This window comes from Mesoplodon densirostris, chromosome 1 (genome assembly GCF_025265405.1).
Source record: "Mesoplodon densirostris isolate mMesDen1 chromosome 1, mMesDen1 primary haplotype, whole genome shotgun sequence".
Lineage (NCBI taxonomy): Eukaryota > Metazoa > Chordata > Mammalia > Artiodactyla > Ziphiidae > Mesoplodon > Mesoplodon densirostris.
This window is the reverse complement of record NC_082661.1, coordinates 150536679-150549932: the sequence shown is the minus strand read 5'-3', so window position 1 is coordinate 150549932 and position 13254 is coordinate 150536679. Positions and strand designations below refer to the sequence as shown.

Below are 13254 nucleotides of genomic sequence, written 5' to 3'. Positions count from 1 at the left end.
CCCGTGCTCCGCAACGGGAGAGGCCACAGCAGTGAGAGGCCCGTGTACCGCAAAAAAAAAAAAAAAAAAGCACAACTGAGTAAAGCAAATCAAGACAAAGCCCAAATTTGAATCCTAGAGGGATTCCACTGCGAAGAATTGGATTTCGTAAGTTAACAGACTCTTGGAGTTCTTTCCTTTTCTTTCTGTTTTCTTATAAGTTTTAAAGATTTGGCCTTTTTACTCCAAAAGTTTGAGTTCATTGCAGAAATCACAGCCCTTCAAACTCCAGTTGTGACTGGTGCTTAAGGAGAGACAAATGCCTAGATCCAGAGTTTTAAAAGACCCTAACTCCTATCCCTCCCAGGTCCTCCATCTCATGGGTAACTAGAGTCAGCAGTTCCTAGAAGACATCAACAACTTGGCTTTAAGAATGAGTCACAATAATGCAGGAACCAACTGTGTATCTGCTCTTAAGCCTAGGCCCCAAATCACTAGAACGTGAGGATTTAGAAATCTCTGAGAATAGAATATATTTCAAACGTACACAAACATAGACTATTGCATAGCATTTTTAGTTGAGGTCAAAAATTTAAAAGCTCTACTTCCCCAATTAACAGCAGGGGATTCTATCATTAATATGTCTCCTTCATTTATACCCAGATTAATATAAGCCCAGTCTAGAGGTAACACTTCTTTCTGAATTTAACTTCATTTTAGCAGCATATGTGGAGTACCAACACTTTTCAAAGATTTTATCTCAGATCCATTAGGTCTACGAGAGTAGAAATAATTGGGGTGAAGTGAGTGAGCCTGGGTTTGTAGGATCCTGTCAGAAACCTCTCTTGGATTCTTCTTTTACAGAGCTTCTTTACCATATGTAAGCACTGTTTTGAAAAAAAGCCAACACTGTTGAGGCCAGGTATGACCTTCAGGGGTTTTGCCTACAGTGATTAAATCCCATTCAACTCTAAGCTTAAAACAAGCTAATAACCATGACACAGAAGTTCTCCTTACCAGCAAGATGACTAATATTTGTTTTAGGTAATGTTTGACTTTAGACCCTGGTAAAGTCTGCCTGACACATGAAGTTAAAGCACAACATAGGAGAAGGTGTAGAAAATAGAAACAAGAAAAAGATTTTTTATACAGTAAATTCTGTACAATGAGATCCAAAGACACCGGTATATGTTTGATTTAATTTTAAAAAGGATATTTTTAGTTCCGAGTTACTTAAGCCTTAACTTTCCTAGTACCACTCCTCAGCTCAGTTACTCTCTTTTTCCCATAACTCCTAAACCATGATACAGTTCAAGAGTCAGCCCTCCCTAAGAATTACATTCTTACTCTTTGACGCTGAAACTCTTATAGGCAAAACAAATTTAAAAAACCCTAAAAAATTTTTTCCTTTATTCATTTTCAAAATCTGTCAAATTATTCTGCAGAAAATAAACAATCCCTTTAACCAATATAAAAGAATGAGTGAACTGTACTCTTGGGTACCTTCCTCCCTCCCTCTCAACCTTCTAGAACCATTTCTAGGGGACAGACTGAGAGTATGATAGGAATTCTCAAGGCCATGGTATGTTAATCAGCAGTATAGAGAAGGGACAGGGCTGAATGAGTCATCATCCAATTCCTCTTACTGATCCCTTTCCATACCAGCTGGTAGGCTCTAGTTCCACATCTGACTGAAAGATTACCTCAGAATTTGGAAAACTGACACTTTCTACACATTTCCAGATTAGAGAGATCTGAAGGTCACCAGCACCAAAACCTACTGTCACTGGAGACAGACCCATTTCACAGAAGCCTCTGGCCTGAGAAAAATGGAAGGAATCTCTTTTCCTGCCACACTCTAATGATCTATCTGTGCAGAACAGAGATTTTTTTTTTTTTTTTTTTTTTTTTTTTTTTTTTTTTTTTTTTTTTTTGCGGTATGCGGGCCTCTCACTGTTGTGGCCTCCCCCGTTGCGGAGCACAGGCTCCGGACGCGCAGGCTCAGCGGCCATGGCTCACGGGCCCAGCCGCCCCGCGGCATATGGGATCCTCCCAGACCGGGGCACGAACCCGCATCCCCTGCATCGGCAGGCGGACTCTCAACCACTTGCGCCACCAGGGAGGCCCCAGAACAGAGATTTTAATACAGGAACACAGAGACAATTACATGTCAATACTGCTGACAAGACATATGAGTACAACACAATCCTCTAGGTGACAACCAAGATTTTAAATCCTCCTAAGTGGCCCACTTGTTTAATGGGTAATGGAAAAAAAAATTCTAGTATAACTGAAGACAATGTAGATCCTGAGAGTTGGTAGTAACAGAATTTGGCCTGGATTTTTTAAATGGCACACCATTCTAAAGGTGATTGGAACCGTAAAACGTTCTCCACAAAAGCCTTTTGAGGCAGATGGTGGCCTTGAGTGGCTAAAGCAGTATTTACTCTCAGCAACTAACCACCGAAGAAGCACTTAGCAATCTGCATTCCCAACAACAATCCCATACCCTACTGCCTCACACACAGGATCTGAGAGTTCTACATACCCGAAGACAACTGTATCATCAGCTTTACATGCGAAAGACAGGAGGTAGCTAATTTACCTGTGGGTGCCCTTTCAGTGGGGTTGGGCTCATCTTAGCAGTCAAGGAGCCTCTCCAGCAACAAGTTTAGCCTCCTTCAGTATTGAATGTTTGGCTTGCATTTATCTGTAATGGAAGAGCCACAGAAACTTGGGGGAAAATATCTTATCTCTGAGTCTCAAGAGTGGACTGAATAGATACTTTTTACTCTGCAAATGGAAATCACTGACCCCACTTCATCAACACTTTCTGCAAGATACAGAAGAACAAGGTAACTCTGTTAGCATTTAGTGCATGAAATGGATACTTTTCATGGCTGGGAACACCAAGGGTAATTTCTTGCCTCTTGGCTTAATGAATCTTTAAGTTGAGGGACCCTTTTAGGTGCATGAAATGAGCCTGAATGGGTCTGTATCTAGAGCAATGTTTACTGTAATGATGTACACAGAGTCAGCCTCATTAATGTAAGACTGTAGGGGGCCAGACTAGAGAAGAAAATATTGGGAGCAATTTATCATAAGCCTGAAGTTCTCCAAATGCAGTCTCTTAAGACCAATGAAAAGGCATTTTTTGATAAAAGAAAAATGTAGGCCCATAAAAATCTTCCAAGGACGAAAGACATGAAGTTTCCCCCGGTTTCACTCCCACCTTCAAAGCTATCTGCTCTGTGAAAGAAAACATGGAAGCAAGGCCAAACCAGGTGGGAAAAAGTATGGGAATGTGCCAATACAGCCTGAACTGTGGCACCAAACCAAAACAAAAAAGTAGACCTGCATTCTGCCTTTCATATAATGCTGAGCCATATTTTCTTCAGTAGAAGTTAAAATAAGTGGTAACAAAGTGTCACGGGCCTGTGCTGAGCTTAAAAAGGAGACTTTGTGGCAGCCCTAGTCTGTAACGTGGGTCAGGTCTCACATAGCCTTTGAAAGGGGTCACTTACCCACTGAGTTTTGTGTTAGGCAAGGGTCAAATATAGGATCTGAAGGAGGTGAACAAAGCAAGAATGTGAAATGAGAGGAAAAAGGGTTCTTGTGGGGTACCTGGTATCATATAAAAAACACAGATTGTACACATACTCTGCGAATACAGAGAACCCATGCAAGAAAAGCTGCTCCTGCAAGGAGGCAGCTGTAAGTAGGGCAGCAGTCTGGCACAAGTCCATCCCTTGGAGAGCCAAGGTAGCAGTGATAGAATCTCCACCCAACAAGGATCCTGAGTTTGCTCTTTATTCACTTTAGGAAAAAAGCTTCCTGTAATGGTTCTTCCTGCAGCTCTCCCCAACAGGTCTTGGTGAGTTCCCACAGGCAGAGAGAATACATCTAGCTAGGAGGCTTCCATTTAACTTTCCTCTCGTGTGTGTGTGTGTGTGTGTGTGTGTGTGTGTGTGTGTGTGTGTATATGATTTTTTCTTAAATTCCATGAACTCCTAAAGCTCTCATTTGCAATCAAATGCAAAAGCAGAGCATCCTACTCAGAGGCTCTGAAACACACATATTAGCCTCAAAGCAAATCAGCCTTCCAGTCCCAGGTAAGACTGGTCTAGTCCAGAAAGGCAAGGGAGATGCTTCTCCTGAATCCTGGGAGGCAGGAAGGAATCCCTTCAGATGGGCTTGTACAGCAGAGTAGTGACATACTTCTTCTTGTAGCGATGGGTTGTGCTAAGGACCATCACACTGTCCTTAATGGACAATGCATAGAGATGGTTCAGCATAACATGATTGGGCTCAGGGAGCAAGGCTGGATCACAAGATATGTTAGTGTCCTTGTTAAGAATAACTTGGAGAAGGTGAGGAGGCAGGATAGATGGGGATTTGAATCTCTCCTCTGATCGAAACACATACATTTCTTGACCATAAGGCCCTGGGGGTGAGCTGGAAAGGTCTCGACAAGATGTCTCTGAGCTTTCCATTGAATCTAGCTTTAAAGCATCAAACACCTCAAAATCAGATTTCTTGACATGGATCAAATTGTTAATTGTGCCAAGCTGACTGGTAACCACAGGCTCTGATGGATCATGAACCCATTGTCCATCCACAAAGAACTTGTACTGGTGCTCTCCCTCAGGGAGGTCCAGGATGGCAACAAAGTCATTATGGCTCTTAATCAGTGGAATCTTGGTGCTCCAATTGTTGAAGGACCCAGAGATGAAGACCTCCTTGCCTCCTTCAGACCAGCGGATAACAGTGGGCCAGGCCTGCTGTGTGGGCTTTACGGAGTCCTCCAAATCCTGCCGCCATCATACAAACTCTTTGTCCCCAGGGAGCTTGGAATCCGGCAGGCTGAAGATGCTGGGGTCATCGGTGCTCCCCACCATGATCTTATGTTCCTTGCCCGGGGCATGGCCGCCAGAGCCCTCGGCGTGTGCAGCCTTGGTGCCGTGGCGCTCCCTGGCCACCCGGTCGCTGGTGGTGTTTCCCATGGCGGTGCAGCTCGAGTCGGGGGCCACCTGCCGTGGGGAACAACACGGGGCTAGGGAGACACCGGCGGTCGCGTCTGGGGAGCCCCTTGCCCTGCCCCTGCATCTGGGGACCCGGGCAAGGGAATCCCCGCCCCGGGAAAGCTGCGTGCAGGGGAGCCCTCCCTCCCTGGCCTCCAGGAACCCCCAATCCCCCTAGTTGCCCGCTGCACATTATAATATTTCTGTTGTAAATTTTGAAAATGTTTTTTATAATATTGTCTTTGAAATTATTTGACCATGATGATCTAATTCAATTTAACCTTATATGACTTTTCAGCTATGGGAATGCTTAGAAAGGGAAAAATTTAATCCTTACACATATTTCCTTACACGTAATGAAATTTTATTGTATAAAAATCTAATGATGTTATTTGATAAGAAAATTATCACCTATCAGTTTTCATTTTGCTGTTTTCTTTAACACATAAATATGTTATTAAGAAACAAGTTCTGGAGACTGAATTCAAATCCCAGGTGTGTCATATCCTTGCTCTCTGACTTTGGGAGACATTACTCCAACTCTGTGTCTCAATTTCCTCATTACTAAAGTAAGAATAGTAACAATGACTATATCATAGGCTTCTTATGAATATTAAGATTTATAAATTTTCTAGAATAGGCACATAAAATGTGCTTAGGCACATAAAAACATTTAATTATTATACTAAATATAAGTAAATAAATTTTTAAAAATAATCAATTTGAGACTATCTCAACAGTTTTAAAGGGACTCTGAAGAAATCAATGCCTTGCTCACTATATCTATGATGCCTAAAATAACGCACTCTTGCTATCACATACATGAGCTTTCATCATGAAGGATGTTTCATTTTCTCTTAGTACTTAAGAATCTGAACTAAAATATTTTGAAAATTAATCAGTAGGTAAAGTTATTGAACTATTTTTCTGTATACTGTTTTATTATAATACTATTAATATTTTATTATAATACTATTAATACTAATGAATATTCTGTAGATATATTGTTTTATAATAATGCTATTAATGAATACTAATATTAATACTATTATAATACAAATAAAATAGTTAAAAATCAAATAGTTTTTGTTTGTTTGTTTGTTTGTTTGTTTTGAAGTATGCGGGCCTCTCACTGTCACGGCCTCTCCCATTGCGGAGCACAGGCTCCGGACGCGCAGGCCCAGTGGCCATGGCTCACGGGCCCAGCTGTTCTGCAGCATGTGGGATCCTCCTGAACCAGGGCACAAACCCGTATCCCCTGCATCGGCAGGCGGACTCTCAACCACTGCGCCACCAGGGAAGCCCTCAAATAGTTTTTGAACCATTTTTCTGTAGATATATTGCTTTACTATAATACTATAATTTATCATAATAAATATTATAATACTCTAATATTAATACAACACTATAATACTATTTTTCTGAGATATGTTATTTTATTATAATACTATTAATATAACACTAGATATATTGTTTTATTATAATAATATCACTCCTACTATATTTTCTAATAAGATATAATTGACATATATTAGTTTCAGATGCACGTAATAATTCAGTATATGCATAAGTTGCAAAATAATCACCACAATACATCTAGTTAATATCTATCATCACACACAGTTACAATTTTTTCTCTCCTGATAAGAATTTTTAAGATCTACTCTCTTAGCAACTTTCAGATATATAACACAGTATTATTAACTATAGCCACCATGCTGAACATGACATCCTCATGACTTATTTATATTATACTGGAAGTTTATACCATTTGACCCTCTTCACTCATTTTGCCCATTCCCCATCTCCAGCCTCTAGCAACCACCAAACTGTTGTCTGCCTCTATGAGATTTTTTTTTAAGATTCCACATATAAGTGGGATCATATGGTATTTGTCTTTCTGTGACTTATTTCATTTAGAATAATGCCCTCAAGATACACCCATGGTGTCAAAAATGGCAGCATTTCTTTCTTTTTTATGTCTGAATAATATTCCTGTGTGTGTGTGTGTGTGTGTGTGTGTGTACCACATCTTTATCAATTTAACCGCTGGTGGACATGTAGATGGTCTCGATGTCTTGGCTACTGTAAATAATGCTGCAATGAACATGGGAGTACAGATATCTTTTCAGGTTAGTGATTTCATTTCTTTTAGATAAATACCCAGAAGGAGAACTGATGGATCACATGATAGTTCTATTTTTAATTTTTTGAGGAACTTTCTATAGTGTTTTCCATAGTGGCTGCAACAATTTACATTCCCACTAATAGTGCACAAGGGTTCCCTTTTTTTCACATTCTCACTAACACTTATTATTTCATGTCTTTTGATAATAGCCATTCTAACAGGTATGAGGTGATATCTCATTGTGGGTTTTTTAGTTTAGTTTTTTTTTTTTTTTTGCAGTATGCGGGCCTCTCACTGTTGTGGCCTCTCCCGTTGCGGAGCACAGTCTCCAGACGCGCAGGCCCAGCAGCCATGGCTCATGGGCCCAGCCGCTCTGTGGCATGTGGGATCCTCCTGGACCGGGGCATGAACCCGTGTCCCCAGCATTGGCAGGCGGACTCTCAACCACTGCGCCAGCAGGGAAGCCCTCATTGTGGTTTTGATTTACATTTCCCTGATGATTAGTAATGTTGAGCATCTTTTCATGTACCTGTTGGTCATCCGTATGGTTTCTTTGGAAAAATGTCTAGTCAGATCCTCTGCTCATTTTAAAATCAGGTTGTTTGATTTTTGTTGTTGTTATTGTTGAGTTGTATGAGTTGTTTATAGATTTTGGATATTAACTACCCTCATCTATGATTTGCAAATATTTTCTCCCATTCAGTAAGTTGTCTTTTCATTTTGATGATGGTGTTCTTTGCTGTGCAGAAGCTTATTAGCTTAATGTAGTCTCACTTGTTTATTTTTGCTTCTCTTGGCTTTGCTTTTGGTGTCAAATCCAAAAAATCATCACCAAGACTGATGTTAAGGAACTTATAAACACCTATGTTTTCTTCTAGGACTTTTGTGGTTTCAGATCTTACATTCAGTTTGATTCTTTTGCATGTAGCTCTCTAGTTTTCATAACACCATTTATTGAAGAGGCTGTCTTTTCCCCATTGTATATTCTTGTCTCCATTATCATAGCATAGATTTATTGCTCATATAAATGTGGGTTTATTTCTGGGCTCTCTACTCTGTTCCATTGATCTATATGGCTGTTTTTGTGCCAGTTACCATGTTGCTATGATTACTGTAGCTATGTGTAGTATAGTTTGAAATCAGGGAGCACAATACCTCCAGCTTTCTTCTTTCTGAAGATTGTTTTGTCTGTTCAGGGTGTTTTGTGTTTCCATAACAATTTTAGAATTATTTGTTCTATTTCTGTGAAAAATGCCATTGGTATTTTGATAAGATTACACTGAATCTGTAGACTGCCTGTGGTAGTATGGCATTTTAACAATATTAATTCTTTCCATCCGTCAGCATAGTGTATCTTTCCATTTGTTTCATCTTTACTTTCTTTCATCAATGTCTTATAGTTTTCAGAGTACAGGTCTTTCACCTCCTTGGTTAGATTTATTCCTAGATATTTTCTTATTTTTGATGAACTGTAAATGTTTTTTTTCCCCTTAATTCCTCTTTCCGATAATTTGTTATTAGTGTATAGATAGGCAACAGATTTTTCTATTTTGATTTTGTATCCTGCAATTTTATTGAATTCACTTCTTAGTTCCAATAGTTTTTTTTGGTGGAGTCTGCAGGTGTTCTATATACTATATTATAGCATCTGCAAATAGAGATTGTTTTACTTCTTTCCAATTTGGATGGCTTTTATTTCTTATTCTTGCCTAACTGATTTGACTAGGACTTCCAGTATTATGTCGAATAAAAGTGGTAAGATTGGGCATCCTTGTCTTGTTCTTGATCTTAGTGTAAAATCTTTCAGATTTTCACTGTTGAGTAAGATGTTAGCTGTGGACTTGTCATTTATGGCCTTTATCATGTTGAGGAATGTTTCATCTATAGCCACTTTTTTGAGAGATTTTATCACAAATGGATGTTGAATTTTTTCAAGAGATTTTTCTGCATCTATTGAGATGATCATATGATTTTTATTCTTCCTTTTGTTAATGTGGAGTATCACACTGATTGATTTGCAGATTGAGTTGCAGATGTAATTTTCCTTAACCTTTGAAGTATAATTTTAATAAATTCTAGGGTGGTGGGGTTTTTTCTTTAAAGAATTTAATACTTCACTCTACTCTTTTTGTTTGCATGGTTTCTGTGAGAAGTCTGCTTTGCTTTTGTTTATATCTTTGTTCCTTTGTAGGTAAGTTTATTTTTCTTTTAAGAGTTTCTCTTTGTTCTAGTTTCCTGCAGTTTGAATATGATGAAGTTTTTTGTTTTGTTTCTTGGTATTTATACTGCTTGGTGTTCTCTAAGCCTCCTGAATCTGTGGTTTGGTGTCTATCATTAATCTCTGAAAATTCTTGGCTATTTTACTTCAAATATTTCTTCTACTCTGTTCTCTTTATTTACCTTCTGGCAATCAAATTACATGTATGTTACAATTTTTAAAATTGCCCCGCAGTTGTTGGATTTTCTGTGTGTGCTTTATTCTTTTTCTCTTTGTATTTCAGTATTGTAGTTTAGAAATTTCTATTCACCTGTCTTTAAGCCTACTGATTCTTTCCTCAGTCATTACTAGTCTGCTGATAAACTCATCAAAGCCATTTTTTATTTGTCTTACAGTGTTTCATATTTCTAGAATTTTCTTTCTTAGAGTTTCCATCACTCTTTTTATATTACCCTTTTCTTCTTACATGTTGTTCTCTTTCCCTTTCATCTCTTAACCTATTAATCATTATTTTAAATTCCCTGTCTAAAAATTCCAAAATGTGTTTCATATGTAAGTCTGGTTCAGATGTTTGAATTGTCCCTACAGACTGTGTTTTTTCTTGCCTTTTAGCATGTCTTGTAGTTATTCAGTGAAAGCCAGACATGATGGGTAACTGGAACTTAATTAACTAAACATTTAGTGTGAGGTTTTATGTTACTCTGGATAAGAGTTGGGCTGTGTTTAATGTTTGTTATAACTGTAAGTGCTAGAGGCTTCACATTTCTCTACTGTCTTTATTTTTGTCTCTCTTGTTTTGAGTTCATTAACAACTGTTCCTCAGAGAGATTGTTTTGCAGTCCTATCAGTTCTAATCCACTGGCATGATTCTGGACATGAGGTGTCAGTGAAGAGTAGTGTTCTATAATTTTAAAATTAAATATACTTTTTAGTGGGGCTGTGTCCTTTGGCTATAACCATCACAAGGAGTTACACATCCCTACCACATTCTGCCTTCCCCGTAACACTCCACCTTATAATAAGACAGAAATGCTAGAGAAGAGTATTTCACAATGTTTAATTGCTCTGTCCACAGCCAGAGCCATGAGAGGATCTTTCTTGGCTCTTTACCATAAGAACTTGGTGGCATAAAATGCATGGAGGATTCAGGGGAGTGAGCAGGGAATTAATACTGTAGCACTCAGGAGTTTCCCATTCTCCACTGGTCAGTACTACACTTACAACAACTGGTCGAAGCTATTATTTTAAATGTTCCCACCAGTTTATAATTTTAGTGGCTTCTGTTCCAGATAACCAGACTCTTAGCAGTGGCTCTCTGGTCTGTTTTTCCATTTTGGGAGATGGTGGTCTGTCCTATGACTTCAATTTTGTAAAAGGTTCAAGAAAAGTCATTGATATTTGGTTTGGTTTGCCTTTTCTTGTCATAAGTAAGAAATTTATAACATTCAGATTTTCTCAATACTGAAGTATTTGTATTACTTTTTGATTTTGAAGAATTTTATACAAATGTATATGTATCTAACATTTAAATTTTATAGCATGAAAATAAAAGTAATGTCCTTATAGCTACTGGGAAATTTAAGAAAGATGGTGATACTGATATTGTTGAAGCTTTGGGTATGATCCTCCATCAACTTCATATCTGCTCCCTTCAGGGGTAACCACTATCCTAAACTTGAATACTGTATCATTCCCTTGCTTGTATTTATAATATTATTATGTATGTATATATCCCTAGCAATATGTTATCAGTGGTACTTGTCAGGACAATATATATTATATCTGTAGATAAACTATTTTTCTAAGAAGTTTTTATATTTTATGATCTTGAGTGCTACTATTGAAATTTTATATATAAAACCAGTGTTAAAAACACACTGTAGTAAATATGAAAGTTACATTTATTAAGCTTTGAAAATGTCAAAAATTGTATTTAATAAGTGCTATGGGTATATTAGATTTCACAGCATGGGTTGTAGAAAAACAAATTATGATTTAGTTTATAAGACAGTTTAACAAAATACAAAACTAATTGTCATGATTATTTCTGTCTTCTATTATACTAATATATTAAATTATTCCCAACTTAATAATTATTTGTTTATATCCTGATATATTAGTAATTAGAGGATTACATGTTACTTCCTTTTCTACTAATTCATTTCATTTCATAACTAAAAGTTTTCTCTTTACTATTTTGATAGTTTTGATCTTCAATTTGGAACAAACTCCCTATGACAAGTTACTTTTATTTTACTCTCATACTCCTTCTAAACCCGTTCTAATCTTTAGTAGTATCACTAAGGCTTATTCCTTTCCATTTTACCCAATTAATTGTATCTCCTCTTTTGGATCATTACATTTAATTCTCTGGCCTTCCCTTATTCCATTGTCCATTTATCTTAACCACTGCATGCTTAATTCAAGCTCCCCAAATCTCTCTCCTCATTCTTTTTTCTTTTTTTTCTTTTTTTTTTTTTTTTGCTGTACGCGGGCCTCTCACTGCTGTGGCCTCTCCCGTTGCGGAGCACAGGCTCCGGACACACAGGCTCCGTGGCCATGGCTCGCGGGCCCAGCCGCTCCGCGGCATGTGGGATCCTCCGGGATAGGGGCACGAACCCGTGTCCCCTGCATCGGCAGGCGGACTCTCAACCACTGCGCCACCAGGGAAGCCCCTCATTCTTTATAATAGGCTGCTATCTGGTCTCCCTGTTTACACTTTTAACCCCCAAAATCTATTGCTTCTGCAGAGCCAAAGTGATTTGTTTCAAAACAAAATTTTTAAACAGACTCATCTATTATTTAAACTTTCTGACACTTTCCCAGCACATTTAAAACACATAACATTACATTACCTGGCTGTTACTTACCCCTCTGACTGCATCTCTTTCTAATACTCCTTTACCACTATAATCTAGTCCCGTTAGAAGTACATTTCTGGTCCTTGATGAAGCCAATATAATTCTTACTTTAAAGGCTTTAACCTAGCTTTCTAATTTGCCTGGAAGAGTCTTCCTTTTAAATCTTACAATGCTAACACCCTCATGTTGTTTGATCTTACCTTAAATGCCACCTCCCGGACAGCTCTTCTCTAACCACCCCATCTAAAATGGCCACCTAACCATTATTTGCATTACAATCACATTCACTTACTTTAAATTTTCTAGAAAGCACATGTGACTATTTGATTTTTTCTTGATTATTTCATGAAGTTATATATCTGTTTATTACTTATGCCTCACTAGAGTATAAACTACAAAAATATAGAGACTTTTATATCTTGTTTGTGTTCTATCCCCAGAAGTTTTAACAGCTGCTCGATAAATATGTATTGACTCAATATTGAATGACTTAATTTTTCAGTGACATTTGTCTGGTTAGTTTCTGCAAAGCAGATGCTAAGACTAAAATTTGAGTGAAAGAGATTTTGGGGAGATGATCTCAGGCAGAACTATTAGGAAAGTAGAGAATTCAGAGAGAAAAAAGAAGTCAATTTAAAATGTGGTATTGGGAAAAATAATAGTTCCCTAAAGAGGTCTGAGTTCTAATCCCTGAATCTGTGAATATGTCAGCTCATACTCACAGGAAAAAGGAACTCTGCAGGTGTGATTAAGTTAAGGATCTTGAAATGGAAAGATGATCCTGGTTCATCTGTGTAGGTATAATATACCACAAGGTGGCAGGAATATTAGAGTCAAAGGGATATTTGAAGGTACTACCTTACTGACTTTGAAGACTGAAGAAGGAAACACCTGTGAAGGAATGCAAGTGGCCTCTAGAAGTTGGCAAAAGTGAAGAAATGGACTCTCTCCTAGAGCCTCAGGAAGGAATGCAGCCCTGCTGACATCTTAATTTTAGCCAATGAGAACTACTTTGGACTTCAGACCACCATCCTGTACCATAATAAA

General features: G+C 38.1%; 1 protein-coding gene across 1 annotated transcript; it reads right to left on the bottom strand.

Annotated features, from left to right (window-relative positions):
* Positions 1-4063: 4063 nt before the first annotated feature.
* LOC132484603 (5'-AMP-activated protein kinase subunit beta-2-like) lies at positions 4064-4982 on the bottom strand. The gene is given in 1 exon segment (XM_060091340.1): positions 4064-4982. A coding segment is annotated over 1 exon segment (819 nt). The 3' UTR covers positions 4064-4163.
* Between the last annotated feature and the right edge of the window lie 8272 nt (positions 4983-13254).